General features: G+C 48.1%; 1 protein-coding gene across 1 annotated transcript in view; it reads left to right on the top strand.

The window, feature by feature from the left end:
• Nucleotides 1-16,741, top strand: part of Sfrp1 (secreted frizzled related protein 1) — a 36,166-nt gene extending 19,425 nt beyond the window's left edge. The window contains exon 3 of the mRNA XM_032919148.1: nt 15,129-16,741. Coding sequence (XP_032775039.1) covers nt 15,129-15,451 — 323 coding nt within the window. The 3' untranslated portion in view covers nt 15,452-16,741. The remainder of the gene's footprint in view (nt 1-15,128) is intronic.
• Nucleotides 16,742-17,135: the final 394 nt, after the last annotated feature.

The following is a 17,135-nucleotide window of genomic DNA, read 5'->3' as shown; positions in this document are numbered from 1 at the left end:
GTGGAGACACTGCATGTGTTGCGTGAAATAATAATAAAAAATGGCACCATCCCAGCTACATGCTACCCTCTGGCCCGCATCCGGAGGCCTCTGTGGCCGCTAAGCAACTATGTATCAATTGCCCATCTCTCGGATCTCTTGCTGCAGATTCTGCTACATTCCCAGACATCCGCCCTCTGTAGTTACAAATCCCGGTAATCCGGTAAAATCAAAAATCTAGAGGCTTGTGATTTATCAATCAGATTTGTATCAGTAAATCCTCACCCCGCAAAAGCTTCCACACAATGACCTCAGGGCCAATTGATATTGATATAAACTGCCCACCTAGATAAGACAAATTGTCCCATAATTATCCATCCCTTATAAGATATTCATAGCTCCCTGTGGCTATTTAAAGCCACGTGGAGTTTGATCATCTTTCTCTCCCTCCCTCCTCCTCCCTCCCTCCCTCCCCCCTCCCTCCCTCTCTCTCCTTCCTTCCTTCCTTCCTTCCTTCCTCTCCGTCTCTTTGTCCTGTCTCTAAAATCCTCAGCCCTCCTTCCTTTTCCACCGCCCAATCACAGGCTCTTGCCTTTTCTCGTGCCCGCCCTCACCAGCAGATAGACAGCAACCCACAGCCCTGGGCTGACCCGTGCCACCTAGATTCCTTAACATGAGAAAGCTAGGCCAGGGCCCGCAAGGTCTTTCAGCCTGGAAGATCATGGCACCCACCTCCAGCCTTTGGTCTGGAGTTATTTCTGTCTGTTCTAGGTCTCTATACTTCTTGGAATACGAGTCAAAAGACAGGGCTGGGACACACCTAGAAAAGCAACAAGGAGCTCAGGGAACTGTGGCCCGTGGCCTTGGTGTATCTGCTCAGTGGTCCAGGGGTGAGAGGAGGCAGCTTTCTCTCTCAGTCTTTCTTCACTTAGGGAGGGGAGAGCTAGCAGAGGGGCCACTGGCCAGGGGCAGCCCTCTCTGCTACAACCACACCACTTTCAGAAATTGATTTGATAGTCAATTTAGGTGCAGAGTGGCCCCTAGTCTCTGGGTTGGCATTTTATTTTGATGCTAGAATATGAATAGAGGGCTCGTTTGTGGGGGAGAAACTTGGGCTTAGGGGTCTAGAACCTGTGGAGCTTCCAAGCCTGGATATATAGAGGGGAAAATGAGGGATAGATGGGAGTGGGGCGGTGGTAGCCATAGCAGCCGTGGACATCTAAGCAGTGCTGGCCCCGTGGGCTCTCCCGGTAGTTTCCTGATTTGTAAAATGAGGTCTGGTTACATGGCCTCTTAAATCTCCTTTTGCTCTAAGGATCTGTGTCCTGTCTTCCTTAGACACACGCAAGGGTTCGAGGTGCAGTGCAGCCATGGAGTACACGCCTAACGTGTATAAAACTCCTAGGTTCCACTCCCAGCACAGTAAGAAGAAGGAACATCTCCAAAACACACTCACCTGCCTTTGAAGCAGCATCTTTTCCTTCAAGGGAAATTGTGGTCAGGCGCCCTAATAGAAGTCCAGTCAGCGCGTGCCAGTAGGTAGGCAGAAGAGGATCCAAGGGCAGCCATTGAAACCATGGTTACTTTGGGGAATTTATGGGATTTGTGGAAGGAGAGTCCAGTGAGTGAGACATTTTGCTTTGTTCTTGGGGTTGGACCTTAGGGCTCGGGCCAGAGGTTCCTGCCTCGCAGACAGTGGGGACAAGACACTCCGTCACATCGTGGACATGTTCCTCTGTGTTCATCCAAGCCCTCCAACTGCTCGCCCAGGGTCCTGCGGCCTCCAAGGTGGTGATTGATTCCTGTGCTCTCTTACCTGAACTGCCTCTGTACTCTGCAGATGGCCATGGCTCCCGGGTTTGGTTGCCGTTTGGGCTGCTGCCCCGCCCATCTGCCTCCCTTGGTAGCTGAGCTGCCTTTGACTGTAGCCACACTGACAGGCTGACGGTCCCCATTCATGTTTAGCTGTCACAGAGCGCAGGCGCCATGGCTGGAGCCTGGGTCTGGTTGCTATAGAAGGGGGGTGGCAGGTTGAGCGAGTTGTTCAGCTGCGTCACCACCTCTGGGAGACAGCGCTTTCTCTTACAGTGTGGCCTGTTTACATTAGAGCTCATCTGAACGGGACCTGGAGCCTCGATTTCTTTTTCCCATAAAGCACTGCTTTCAAGGCTGGGCTGATAAGCTGGAGTCATCCTTGGTCTCAGATTTTTCCCAGTGGATTTTGTGTCTTTGTCTAGATGTGCTTGTTTCTGGGTCGGTCCCACGTCTTGATATCCTGAGCACGGTTTGCTTCAGTCTTCACATACTCAGTTGCAAACAGGTAGTGAGGATGTGGTTAGAGGCGGATGCCCAGTTGCTCATACCAACTGCACGCTGGCTCAGCTCAAACCAACTGTAAAGCACTGGGCCGGTGAAGCTGTTAGTTTAGGCAAAGAGTTCTCTTTAGTTCCCTGGGTTGCTTGAAGTCCTGAAAAGGGACCGCAAAGTTGAGGGAAAAAATTTTTATTTTTACTCTTACAAAAATGGCGGCCCTGTGGATAAAGCGGTTGCTGTGTATGCGTGAGGACTGCATTCAGATCCCTAAGAACTTCAAGCAAAAGCCGGGTGAACGCGGCAGGCTGCCTGGAATCTTGGCATGTAGGAGGCAGAGAAGAGAAACCTTGGGAGCAAACTAGTTATATCAGCCGAACCAGCAAGCTCTGGCCTTAGTGAGGGACCTCTCCTTAATGTATAAGGTCAGGAGTGATGGCCGAAGGCACTCCCCAATACACAGCTCGGACCTTTGCACACCCACATGCACTTGCACACGCAGCTACATAGACATGCATATACATGTGACTACAATATGTGAACAGTCCTAGGCATACCACGCACACATACATCTGAGAGTCTCGTATCAGTTCCTGGCCTGTTTTTGTTGTGTCATGCTCAGAGAACTGGGCGTCTCTCGGTACAGTTTGGGGACAGCTACAAAACCAGTAAGTATGCCTGTCAGGTACTTTTTCCAAGTACAGTTTTACTGGGTGCCCCACAAAACCTCCAGGTCTATTTAATGTAGGGGACTTGCGGGTCCCAGGAAAGGGTCTGATACTATTTGCTCCCATTGCGTAGGGGTCTCTCCAGGCACAGAAAGAGGGATGGGGACATCTGTTCAACAGTCTCTCAGGGCAGCTTCTAGGGGAACTCACTTTTAACCATGGCTAAGGGAATGTGTCCTGAAGCTCAGTAAATACAATGTTGAACTCTCCGTGGCTGAAAGGGAGAGAGATTGTGTGTCGTGTGAAAGGCAAGAACCCGTGCTAAGCAGTGCTCTAGCCTACCTGCTTCCCCGGGTTCCTACAGCTTCTCCTCTGCTCTTTGTACCGATAGAAGATGGACTAAGAGGACTGCAAGGCAGGAACCAGGATCCTCAGCTCCAGGCTGACATCTGTTGCTCCCCTAGGTGAAGGCCAGCTTAGAAACAGCTGGAGCATGATGATAAACTTTGGGGATGGAGATGAGGCCAGCCTTGAGATAGGCCAGGCACCAACTCTGATTAACATTTATACTCTTGGCTTCAACTTAACTCATATCAGGTCAGGACTAATGTCTCCTTGGAAAGAGAGACCAGCATTCCTATTGGGTGTTCACTGTCGTGTCCCTGGATCTGTATTCATACCCTGTGGGCCTCTAGATTGGGTGAAAAGAGAGCCACATGTGCTCTGTCCGCTTCTTACTAAGCTCCTCCCCACAGACTGTGTAGAGCTGTGGTCTCATGGATGGCAAGGTGTATTTCGAAGGCCTGGGCTCAGATGGACCCTAAGCGCTGGCAGAATTTCCCTGATGTGGGCACAAATCCTTAGAAGGGCTGAAAACAGTTCAAATGTACTTGGACAGAGTATAGCATGGCGAGGTGGGTGTGGGTATGGGGACAGAATGAATGATGGCTTAAATGAAGGATTTGGGTATCATCTTTGTTCTTGGTCTTCTTAGTACAAGTTTGCATCGAGGAGTAAGAGGGACCGTATCCACTAAATCCTTTGATGTATATGACGCCCTTGGCAGGAAGAGGGGCCAATGAGACTTGAATGAAATCTGGCCTGGAGAGCAGCATTCTATATTGTAGACAAGAAAACTATCCAGGACACGGGAATCCTGGATATTACGTCTGTTTTGTGAGCTTGACTTCCTGGGTTCAGATTTGAGCTCTGCTATTGTCCGGTTGGGACCGGGACATGTGAGTTGCCTGTTCCGATGTGTGTTATCTAGAAACCTATCTGTAGCCGAGCGTCTCCTTCAGGAAGTTAGGGGCCGGAGGGAACGCACGGACAGAGAAGAGCGAAAGAATGTGTCTGGGTAAAGAATCAGTCTCAGGAATGAGGCTGGGAGCTTCGGGGCGATGGCCGTGCTTTTACTTAGTTTTGTGCCCAAGAAATGCTGAAGTGACCACTCTTGGGACTGAGCCTGGGCAGTAGCTGCCAAGCAGAGTTTGTGTGAACTTGCAGAGGGAAGGAGGGTAGGTAAGACATTCTCAAGGGTCGTTATCGTGCAAAGCTGTGTCTGACCAAGGTTCAGGCGTTGAGGGCCAAGGTGAGGGGGAGGCCGGGACCTGGCTGCCTGAGAGTTTCCCGTTTCCTAGAACCAAATGATTTTTTTTTTGGGAGGGGGGGACTTAAATAGGAAAAGCACGTATGCTACCTCTACATGACTCAGTGTGCAAATAGAGGGTAGAAAGCCACAGTGTGTCTGTGGCTACCAGTGCTCAGGGGCACTGGATTCATGGCTTCTTCAGAGAATAATATACCTGTCCTGAGCCTCTGTCTTGCCATCTTTTAATGGGATGACATGAAGGCCTGCTAGTCACCGTGCTTGGAGTGTGTCATTGGGGTCCTGCTCTGGGGTCGTGCTTGAGTTTGGACTGAGGTCATACTCTTAGCCTGTTGTTTGTCAGTGTTGGGGGTTGGGTTGGGGTGAACGCAGGCAACATCCTTGGGCAATGTGAGCAGTGAGGGCCGCCCCCCGGGTATCTGGAGTGTTTACATCTTGGGTGGCCTGGGATTCAGTACTGGATTTCCAAGACAGGGAAGGGGAAAGTGGAAGATTTAGATTTAGACTGCAGGCCTGGAACACCCAACTGTCTCCCTCCCTCCTTCTGCAAGTGTTTACCGAGAGCCAGAGACGTGAAGCGCTACACATGTGTTCGTAGGAGAAGCTGCTGGTGGGATCCGCTGAGGTCTGCTAACTCTGGGTGTGGGCCCGTTTTCTTCCAGAGTACACTGTCCGGTGCTGGAAAAATCTTTGTTTTCTGGCTTTTCAAGGGTCACCGCTTAGGGACAGAGGCCCTAAGGACTTCACTGACTATCGATTGCTAGACACCCAAGCAATCCTTACTGCAAACCCCTTGGGTGCTTCTCAAGCTAACACAAGTCCAGCAGTGGCAGCAGTTTTCTGGAACTCACCGGGAGCGAGAGTTATTGGGTCCTAACCATGGCTGCTGAATCAGACACTGGGGGAGGAGGCGTGGGCGAGGGTGGAGAGAGGGTGTCTTAGAAGTCTCCACCTTGAGGTGCCTTCTGAGTGAATGTTCAGGGTCGAGACCTGCGTTCGCCGTCCCTGCCGTGAGCTTGTGGCTTATCCAGCTCATGGGCTCCGAATCCCATGCTCTACCCTTCATCTTTTTCCTTCCAAGAGCCTGTGAGACGTTATGACCGCTGTCCCTGTGAGCTCGCGGGCTGGAGAGGGCTGGAGGTTCAGTGACCTCACGGTGGGAGCAGCTGTTTACTTTGGCATGTCTGCCTGGATTGGAGCCAAGATTCAGTCGATCCTAATGATTGACTCTAAGTGAAACTTCTCAGCCTCCTGAGCGGTAGGGAGAGGGGGGTGGGTATGCTGGTTCCGGGGGGAGAAAGCACCAGATATCTTGGTTCTACTTAGGGGTTCAAATTTTCTGGTGCCAGCGCATGCTTTTGAGATAAAAAGTCACAGCATTCATGACTGACTTTGTTCCAGATTGCTGCAGCAGCCTAAGTTAGTGGGGGAGCAGTGATGTCCATGGAGTCGGACAGTTAGCAATGGGATTCCACATGGCAGACTCTGAAACTGCAGGTGTGCGTGCGTGTGTGCGTGCGTGCGTGTGTGCATGAGTGTATTCGTGCGTGTGTGCCCCCTGTGTGTGTGTGTGTGTGTGTGTGTGTGTGTGTGTGTGTGTTTAGTGGGGCAAACTTCTTTTCTGCGGTCAGCTCCCTAAATTCTAGATTATCTGAAGTCCCGAAAACAGGACAGCTTCAATTAAATAATTGATTCCAAACCAATCACCTGTTGTTCTTTGTTGGTAGGCAGGTCCTTCGATCTTTGTCTGTCTGTCTGTCCATCCGTCTGTCTGTCTGTCCTGCAGTATTCCAGGAAATGCCTAGAAGTGTGTAGTGTGTAGGTCTGTGGTCAGGGAATAGAGTCTGAGTTACTGCGACTGAGTAGTACCAGCTCTTTTCTTTGCTAAACCAATCAACGAAGTTACGCCCTGGCTCCTGGTGTGAACACTGAACTCTGTCCAGCTGCCATTGGGAGGCCTTTGTTAGCAGGACACATTTGGGACCCCGTGTCTCAAAAGCCTGCCTTCCATGTTGCCCAGGCCCTCTGCTGCAATTGGGAAGGTACCTTCAGCTCTTACCACCAAAAACCCTCGCCCAGCCTGCTACCAGATCTCACTTGCATCGCTGTGTCTGGGGAAGGTGTTTCTTGCCTCAAGCCTTGGGAGATTTATGGACTGAGAAGAGGGGGCAGAAAGCTGTCTCCAGTTTTCATAGCTGAGTGAAGCATTGCTATCCGAACACAGTGTTTTACCAGGGAGATCCAGGGAGGAGCTGTGTAAGCTGTGGGTGTGGCTGCTGCACGGGTTTGCCCATCCATAACCATCTTCCTAAACCGTAGGTTAGCCGTCTCCTCGGCAGGTGAAAGGCGATGGCGGAGCGGGTTGTCAGCTTCCAGAACCAGCTTGTTCCTGCTCCCTAGGTCATCTGTTTGGAAACAACAAAGCTCTCTGAGCATACTCATTTGTGCTCTTGGAGAGAGTGTGGCAGATGTTGGGTCAGTGGTCCCCATCCACCCATTTTTGCTCTGGAGTCACTGCAGCTCTGGGCAGGGGCACTTCATGACTTACTCAGGAGTAAGTTGAGCTCCAGTTCGAAGTAAACAGAACCCACTCTGACCTAGTGGATTTCTCATCTGGGAATGGTGAGGGATGACAAGACCTGTGGGTTGCCTCTCCTTCCCTGCTTAAAAGACAAGACAACGAATCGGTGGCCACAGAAAGAGAAAGAAAGAAAACAAACCGATTGAAAAGCCAAGTTTTTACTCAAGGAGCCCCGGTGAAAGCTGCTCCATTTAAATCGGAGACGTATAGTCAGTCTCCCGATTGATTCCTTTACCAGTTCGCATTGCGTGGCTCATTCCCGTTCTGCACGAGGCCATAGGCTCCCCAAAATGCATGCGTTTTTGCGCTTCAAAACACAGTTGAAGAATCAAAAGTGCTGCCCTCTCCCCCATGCCCTCCCACTCCAAGGTCACAAACCAGAAGTGACCGGTTTCCCTTGCAGCACTTTCTGGAGGCTGTCAGCCAAGTACGGGGCCTCTTTGTCTCCTGGTGCTGGGTATTTATTGACGTTTCTGCAATTAAAGTGGAAGACAGTCTCTTCAACTCGTCTTCCCTAATGCGGCCACACAGCGCTCTTGGCTTCATGTGTATGCAGTTTAATTTCTTGGCGCTATGCAGGCATGATTTGCAACCTAGCAATAAAGTGTGCCACCGCTGCTGGGTCTCCTTTCCTTTATCCCTCCATTCTCCTTGGAGATGGGGATCGCCTCGTTCTCCTTTCTTTGTTCCTTACTTCCTGTTAGTTGTACATCAGTCTGTCTCCAGAACTCTTCCTTGCCTCTCGCTTCAGGCTGGGTGGACTGAAACCATATGGCTGAGTCCGGTGTTAGCGAGAAGCCCCTTTAAGCCTGCTTTTTGGGGTTTCTTGATATGGTAGCTCTTCATTTTCCTGAATCTTACCACTTCTTTTCATTAAGTTCTTCACACACACACACAAAAAAGGTCCTCATGAAAGACTCGTAGGAATTACTATTTAACCCTTTATATCCCGCTGGCAAGTGCTGACTGGTGGTTTGGCTCAGGACCGTATTTGGGGATTTTAAAGGCTTTCCTTCACGTCCTACAGCCTTTAGGGCTGGTGTTTCAGGATCCATTACCATCCTGATGCCGGATCCTTTGGCTTAGATGGATATAGTCTTCTCTGTGTATTTAAAAATGTCGGTTTTCTTTTCTTTTCTTTTTGTTTCTTTTTTTTTTTTCACTCCTTATGTTTCTAAATATCATAATTCTTTGAGCTGGGAACTGTGTGACCTGAGCGTTTATGTCCCTCCTGTGAAAAAAACTGACTTGCATTATTTCCATGATGTCCCCCACTTTGTTGTGTTTCCTGTAATCCCCTTTATGTGGATGTAGAGGCTCTTGGCTTGATAAGTCTATTTTTATCTTTTTTTCCTTTCTCCTCCCTCTCTGTCACTTTGTTTATGATTTCAGGAAATGTCTCTAAGCCTGTCTTAAAACACATGTATTGAGCACAGTCCTGTTTTGTGAACTTTCCCTTGGACAGTGTTCTGTTCTTGTTATGTGACGTAGCAACATACATACTATTCTCACCCTTTGAAGATTACTCAAGCTTTCCTACGGTCTCTGTCATCTCCGAAATCCTTTCTTCCGTTCGCTTTTTAACATTCGGTCTCTACCATTCACTCACCTCAAAATCCCGTCAATTCCTTGCACACTTGAGTTTTAGAAGTTTGGAGTTGAGAGCTCTTTGTATAGTAAGTCTGCAGTTTGGGGGGCCTCATTGAGACTTTTCAGGAGGGAAGACGAAACAAAACATGGTCTGTTCTTTTGAGCTACTAGATTTTTCAAGGGGCAGGGGGCAGAGGCAGAGGCAGAGAGAGACTATTAACCCTCTGACTTGGAAATGGAAATCAGTGTTCTTTTAAATGTTTTTTTAATCACATTTCATGTATGTATGCATGTATGTATGCATGTATGTATGCATGTATGTATGCATGTATGCATGCATGTATGTATGCATGTATGCATGCATGTATGCATGAATGTATGCATGCATGTATGCATGCATGAATGTATGCATGCATGTATGCATGCATGTATGTATGTATGCATGCATGTATGTATGCATGTATTATGTGTGTATGTATTTGAGTATATGTGGAGGTCAGAGGACAACTCGTGGGAGTTCTTCCTTTTCATGATTTGGAATCCAGGGAGTGAACTCAGGTTATTAGAGTTGGCAGCGAGCACCTTTGCCTGCTGAGCCATCTCGCCAGTCCGGAAATTCCGTGTTCCAAGATCTGAGGGTCCCACTTATCACCACAGAGTCTGTCACCTACTGCGGTGACATCTCCAGCACTCCACCCCTTTCCTCTGATGCAAGGCCGACATCTAGAATAAACCCCTCGGCGGCGGCTGCTGCGGTAGGTGGCGAGGTTACCCACTTGAATTCATAGCTGTGTCCTGTGGCCCAGCCCCTCAGTATCTGTGGCCCTGGCTATGGCGACCAGCTTGTTCTCGCTAGCAGGAGCCATCCTTCTTTGTAAGCGGCTACTTTCAGCTTGTCTTCTCTGTCAAGCCAAATCTGCCCTTCCTGTGCTTTCTGCTGTCTAGAATGCTCTTGACGAATTCTTGTCTTTTACCATTTCCTTGCATGGGTTTGGTTTGTCTTTATTTTTTTTTAAGTTTTTTTTTATTTTATGCATATGTATGCATGCATGTATGTGTGCATGCATGTATGTGTGCATGCCTAGTACCCACAGAGGTCCCCAGGGGACGCTGGATCCCCTAGAATTGTAGTTACGGATCTTTGGGAATCAAACCTAGGCCCTGTGCAGGAACAGCAAGTGGCCTTAACCACTGGGCCACCCAATTTTCGGTTCACTTGGGGAGGAAGCAGAGCGCCGTGTGCGTCCTCTAGTGTGTTTGGCTAGTGGTCCTCAGTGGTTGTTACTCTTCCCAGACATTCCAGGAATTCAGAGCCTGTCTGCAGGGAATGCTTTGGTCTCCCTTGTCCTTTGGCCGTCAGCTCTCTGGAGTAACCTCCACTGGCTCAGATCCTGGCCCCGGACAGGCCATCAGTGACCTGCATCACCAGGAAGTCGGCGGTAGACACATTCTTCAGAGCATGGGATGGGAGGCGTCTCCTCCATTTGAAACAGCTGCCAGGGTTGTTTTGTTCATTTTTAATCTTTGCCTCTGACACTTCTCTAATAACTCTTCTCTCGCCAGGAAAGGTGCTTCTTTGGGATTCTCCATTTTCTTTTGTTCCCTGTATTTTACCCTTCGCTGTACCCCTTACCTGTAATCAGTTGCGCTTCAAGCGTGTTTTCCCCTCAGCCCCACTCACCCCTACTTTCCTGGGTTCTTCTTTCCCCTCTTAGAATCCCACAGCAATACCAGATTATTGGCTGTTTACCGGCATGGTCCTTGACTGTTGGTTGGCTTTCGTCCAGTGGCTATAGCTGGCCATGACTGGAAGAAGGACAGACACACCTTTAGGAGACCAGGAGGTCAAGGGGAAGAGATGATTTGGAAGGAAGTGCAGGCTTGGGATGAGTGTTAGGACTTCTCTGATTCGCATTTTGGCCTCAGAACTATGGCTGAGCCTTGTGGGAGGCTGTCAAGAAAGTGTAATTTGTGTGCAGAAAACATGGTTTGAGTGACTGGGAGTGGAATGAAGCTTTCATGGTCTACTGAAATGTGCTCAGATGTACACAGACCTAAGAGATGGTTTGTTTTAAAATTTCCCAGAAAGACTCAAACAGTACAAATTGCAACCTCAAGTTTGGAGTTTTTTCAGAGTTTCGGAGGGTCTGAATTATTGGCTGGCAGTAATGCATAGATAAGAGTAAGACTTTACCCTTGGGGGGGGGGTTGTTACATTGTTGCTAAGGAGGAAAAAAAGATTGCCCGGCTTTTTCCTTCTTTCGTTTTAAGGTGGCAGAAATCTGGAGCCCAAAGGTTAGTTAGTTAAAATGTAGTGTTAACCTAACCCAGCAAACCTAACCCGGCAGGTGAGCCGAATGCTGGAAGTGACCTAAACCATGCCAGCAACTACACTATGCTGTGTAGTTTACAGGAGAGCCAAAGAGACCCAAGCAGCCAGGCTTTAAGCCCATATACTTTTGTGTCCTGTAGCTGCTGCCCCCTGCATCTTTAAAGCTACCACCATTTGCACTGCGAACTCATCCATGGTTGAGTTTCCCAGAGCCCTGGCAGGAAGCACCTTGGAACTGGAGGGCAATGGTGATCGAGTCCTGGCTACTTTGGGCCCTTCTCCACTTCTGCCTTCGTGCCATGGGTATGGCATGGTGGTGGTGGAGTTTGCCCAGGCATTTAGGGATGAGAAGAAATTAACTTTGGGTGGATAATTGCCTATCAAACACTGCTGGTAATCTGCATGCTGAAAGCAAACCCCGGGAAGGTGGAAAGATGTTAGCAATTCTGGCCATATGTGCTCTCTTCCTTACTTTCTCCACCTTGAAAAAGAGTGAGCCAAATAGCCAAGAACTAGAGAGCCTAATGCGTACCACATTTCCATCAATCCCCCCTCCCTTCGCTGCTCCCCCACCTATGTAAACTAAATTCCTTTACATGGTCATGACAAAGGAGCTTTTTTTTTTTTTAAAGTTGTGATTAAAAGCAGCACAATCAAGAAATAGTTTCCACTGAAGCAATAGCGTTTTAAACTTAATAATGGCTGGTGAGAGGGCACGGGGGTCTGTGGGCTTGGCTGCGGGTTCGAATCTTGATTGCTTCTCTTCCGACGATGAACTGCAGCCTTGTGCTGTTGTCGTGTAGCCCAGGTTCTTCTTGATTGTAATGAAACACTCAAAATGGCTGCTTAACTGTCATTGTGATTAGCAAGCAGGAGTTAGTGGAGCAGTGGTTCTCAACCTTCCTAACACTGCGACAGTCCTTCATGTTGTGGTGATCCCTGGCCATAACTGCAACCTTGCCACTGTTATGAACTGCGATGTAAATGTCTAATATATAGGATATCTGATATGTGATCCCTCCTCCCTGCCTCCCCATGGCGGTTGCAACCCACAGGTTGACGACCTTTGTAGTAGATGGAGTGCCTGGTCTGTGCTTCCCTTGAGAGCACAGTGCTTACTGGGTCTTTAGTAAGTGATGACACATTTCACTGCAGAAAAGAAGGTCCCCTGTCATTTGCTGGTTTGTGCACTAGTCTCTCGTGGTGATCTAAGTGGTACTTGGCCACTTCTAAAGTGTAGTTTAGTTCTACACACTGGGCTTGAGCATCATCTAACTACCTGGGCTAGCGATGCCCTGTGTAGGGCCGCCATTGTTCTTCCTGCCTGGCTGCTGTGTAATACTTTGCAACCTTTCTTTAATAAGTAATGAGGTTAGTTTCCTGATACAGCAAATACTCCAGAGAGCCAACTTATGCAGGAGAGGCTGGTGCATGATCGGTTGATCTGTTGCCTTAGTAGAGGCAGTGCAGTATGGGTAGAACACATGTTGGTCTAAAGCCACTTCCTTCATGGCCAGAAAAGTCCCAAAGATGGGAAGAAGGTATAGGGTCTTGCTGTCCCTCTCAAAAGGTGCATGTCAGTGACCTAAAGACTTCTCACCCACCCGGAGAACATTCTACTAACAGCTCCACTAAGGACTAAGCTTTCAACTCAGGTCTTGGAAGGGCACTAGGATGAAAACAATAGGAAATGTTGGGTGGTGTCTTTTTTTTTTTTTCTTTCCATTCTCAATGGCTCCATTTGGCAGAAGGGGGCAGAGATGAGATTGGCTTGGCTTTGGCCCAGGCAGTGAGTCTGTTCTGGCTGGTCTCTTCACTCAACCCCTCCAAGAACGTCTCTCATTCAGCAAGTTTTTCACTGGAACAAGTGAAAAAAAAATTTTTTTTTCAAGTGAACTCCCAGGTTCAAGGTCTGTAAGCCAACAGTGGGAGTTGAAGTAGGTTGTGGGCCAGTTTGGGCCTGTCTGGGGTGAGGCAGGCCTTGGAGGGATAGTCTCTGCTGTGTGCTCATTGCATACCCGGCTGCTGGCTGATTGTTCTGTTCATCATGGGTGTGAGACCCAAACAGATCTGAGGCAGTGGGCAATGACCCCCTGGGGTGGGAGTGTTGGTACTTCGAATTCATCTAGAAGCTATGGCTCACCTTACTGAGTGCTGGGAACTCCAGAAGAGCTAGGAGGTCAACAGCTATCGAAGTCTGCTCACAAGGGTCCACTGTGACCTTCCTACCAGCCCTGGCATGAGACTCTTTTCAGGCCAGGAGTTATGTAGGCCTCAAATTCTGGATGTTCATTTATCAGAGAAAGAAAGCAATGTAGACTTTAGTCATTGAAGATTGACCCTCAAGACTCTTTACCCTTCCTTTTTACTTGTAGGGCGGCTGAGGGTTGGCCTTATAACCAACAGAACGGTCAGTAGTAAATTCTCGAGACCCATGGTCTCTTTCAGCCAGAAAGCCTCTTGTGCCATTTAGGAGCCCATCTGAGTCCCTTATTTTCTTGATTCAATTAATGAGCACTCTTAAGTTTTGGGTTCATTATAAAAGGATCTTGAAGCCACGAAGATGGCAAGCATAGCCCTGTGATTGGAAGTGGGCAGTTAGTAATGGTGCTGTGGTTTGGTTATAGCCCCCTGAGGCCTATGTGCCTCTGTCTCCAGCCCGTGGCACTCTGGGAGCTGGTGGAACATTCAGAAGGTGGGGCCTAGTAGAAATGAGTTATTATTGGCATGTTGTCGTCGTTGTCGTTGTCGTTTTGTTTTGCTTTCTAGCTGTCAAGGGATTAGTTGCTTTTTCCTGTCACGTGGTTTTGCTATGATGCGCTGTCTTGCCACAGGCCCATGGGACAGTATCGATGGGTCGTTGAAAACTGTAGCTTCCCCAAAATGTACGAACCTTTCTTCCGTCTCAGCTGATTTAGCTCAGGTACTCGTTAGCACAATGGACAGTTGATTAATACACACAGGTTGGGATTTAAAACTCACAAATGAGTGTTCGTCCCCTGACTGTGTTTCCTAGAACTGTCTCTCAGCTTCCAGGGAGTCTGAGCAGAGTTTAATTCTGCAAGGGTCCTTTCGGTAGACAAGACCCCAGTGGCAGCCGTCTGTGGGCAGTACCCGCTGTCAGACTTTCCTGAACATAGAGTCAGAGGAATTCTGACTTTGCCCATCCTAAAGTTGGACCTGGATGTTGAGTGCACCCTGGCATACAGTTTGAACTGCTCTCTGGATCTCCCTTGCTGAATACGTACACTGATTCTGTCTGTTTTGTTTTGGGTGTTACAAAAACAAGCCACACCGAGTAATGGTGACACAGGCCTTTAATCCTAGCACTCAGGAGGCAGAGGGAGGAGGTCAGCCTGGTCTACAGAGCTAGTTCAGGACAGCCAAGGCTACTTAAAGAAACCATGTGTGGAAAAAGTAAAAAAAAAAAAACAAAACAAAACAAAAAAACAAAAAAACCCAAACCATTAATTTCTTGTGAAAAAAATTTAGAATAATTTTTTTCTTTAAACAATTCTTTAAACAAGTCTCATAACATTAGGCTATGTAGATTAAGTTGAGTCATGTGACCTCTCCTCTTTTTATATTGTTTCGGCATATAAAAGAATGGGCTTCATTAGGATATTTCCATGCACGTGTATCATACTTTTCTCCTATCTTTTCCTATTGTTCCCTCTTATTCTCCCCTTTCCCTCACCACAAGCTACCTTCCTCTTCCGCCCACCACGCACACACAAACACGAATTCGGGCACGCAGGCACGCACTCATCTGTATTCTGCATAGGACAGAAAGCATGACCATTTAGCTTTCCAGTTCTGAGTCATCCCACTCAACATTGCTGAAATCTAACATTGACTTGAGTCCGGTCCTGGTACCCTGCAGCAATCCCTGGGGATGCTTGCAGCTCAATAGCACCCTGGGTAACTGAAGACACTGGCTGTCACTGTTTTCCTTTTAGGTTGGACGGGGTGCGATGTCCTTGAATGTTAAGCACTTTATCCTAATGCCGTCTCTTCCTTGCCTTCTCCTCCCCTCTCTGCCTCCCTTCCTCATCCTAGCGCTGAGAATGAAAATCAAAGAAGTGAAGAAGGAAAACGGTGACAAGAAGATTGTCCCCAAGAAGAAGAAACCCTTGAAGCTGGGGCCCATCAAGAAGAAGGAGCTGAAGCGTCTCGTGCTTTTCCTAAAGAATGGCGCCGACTGTCCCTGCCACCAGCTGGACAACCTCAGCCACAACTTCCTCATCATGGGGCGCAAGGTGAAGAGCCAGTACCTGCTCACAGCCATTCACAAGTGGGACAAGAAAAACAAGGAGTTCAAAAACTTCATGAAGAAAATGAAAAACCACGAGTGTCCCACCTTCCAGTCTGTTTTTAAGTGACACTGGGGTGGACTGGGGAGGGAGCGTGGCTTGGGGTGAGGGTGGGGGCGTGTGAATGACCCTGGCTCTTGGGGTTCACATGTTGCTCTCTCCCATTACAGTTGTGGCTTTTGCATCGCACCTGGCTCTGTTCCTACAGCGACCCCTCTCCCTTCCCTCCACAGCCAATCCAGCTAAGGCCCTTTAGATTAGGAAGGCTTTTTTTTTTTAAGGGCTGCAGCAGGGCCAGCAGGCACAAGGAGAGTCAGAATCCTTTCACTGAGCCTCAGGCACAAAACGGAAAATGTTTGCCAGTTTGGAGAAAAAAAAAAAAAAAAAAAAAAAAAAGGATTGTAAAGAAGTGCAGGAGGACAGTCACTCAGCTTGAAGTTGTTCTGAACAGCATTCCCAATTCCTTGTGGAGTCTAAGCCTTTACAACCCCTCTCTTTCTGCCTTAGATAGAAACAAGACCATTGTCACCTTCAACACACACACACACACACACACACACACACACACACACACACACACGATAAGGGGCTGGAAACTGTAGGTCTCAAATGGACATTTCATCGGGATATCAGGATGGCAGGGATCTGCTTTTGTATGAGGAGGAACGTGAGCATGAGGAAAATGAGGTGTTTCAGGCTGAGAAGCCAATGGTTACTAGTTTTCAAAAATAATAGTGAAAGAAAAGAACAAATGTAGACGGTCAAGCAGGTCACGAGTCAGGGTGATTGGGGAATCCTGTGTGAAGGGCCTCACATTGTAATCCCGTCTGTCACATTTCGAAAGAACAGAGACATAAACAGTGATAAAACCCCACACATCTTCCGAGGCTTGGATAAAACTCCACACTGAGCATTTCAAAGATAACCAAGACTAACATCGCGGACTGCCCAAGGCGTCCTCTTAATAAGCACACTGCGCATGTGCTGTGGAAGGCAAGTCTGTCTGTGCATGTGCTGTGGAGGAGATGGGCGTGGCATCATGGCTGTGCCTAGCTGCCATATCAGTGGAAGGAGACAAGTGTCCACAATGCTGCCCGGACTCTGCTTTTCTGCAAGGAGAGCCCTTTTTCTTAAACACGATTGCCTATAATTCCAACAAAATTGGAATTGCTGCCTGCCTGAGCCCTCCAGCTTTATTTTTGTATGCCTCCACTCACGTTCTTTTGAGGCTAAGCCCTACCCGAGAAGATGGTTTCAAAGGCTAACCATCGGCAGTTTCCCCAAGTGCCCAAAGGTATTTCTTAAAGTTGGTATGCTTAATAAGTGATGTAAATATTCCAGTTCTCTTTGGCAGCCTTACTCCTGTTGTCCGAGTAGTTCTTTTTTTTTTTTTTAAAGCTAATTTCTTCCACCAAAGTCTGATTATTCACTCCCCACCACATCTCAAGGGCCACAGTGGCTGTCCCTTTGGCTTACTCAATCCAGAGGCAGCATTGGTTGTGAGGAGTCATGTGATCTAGTGGCCTTGGATTGGCACAGAAGCAGAAAAATTCTGGTTACTTCTGAAAGACTCCAGCCTGAAAATTGCCATGCCAACCTAGTTACCGATCTAAGTGGGGTAGTGAGCTAATTAACTTTATGTCTAGTAATTCTATTATCCTAACACTTTTAAGAATTCTACCAACCTTAATCATAACATTATTTGGAATCTTAAATGATTTGCCGATAATTGTATATGATTTAATTAGTAATT

The sequence above is a fragment of the Rattus rattus genome, chromosome 13 (assembly GCF_011064425.1).
Source record: "Rattus rattus isolate New Zealand chromosome 13, Rrattus_CSIRO_v1, whole genome shotgun sequence".
Classification (NCBI taxonomy): Eukaryota; Metazoa; Chordata; class Mammalia; order Rodentia; family Muridae; genus Rattus; species Rattus rattus.
Note: the sequence above shows the minus strand (reverse complement) of the source record. Positions and strands in the feature narration are given on the sequence as shown.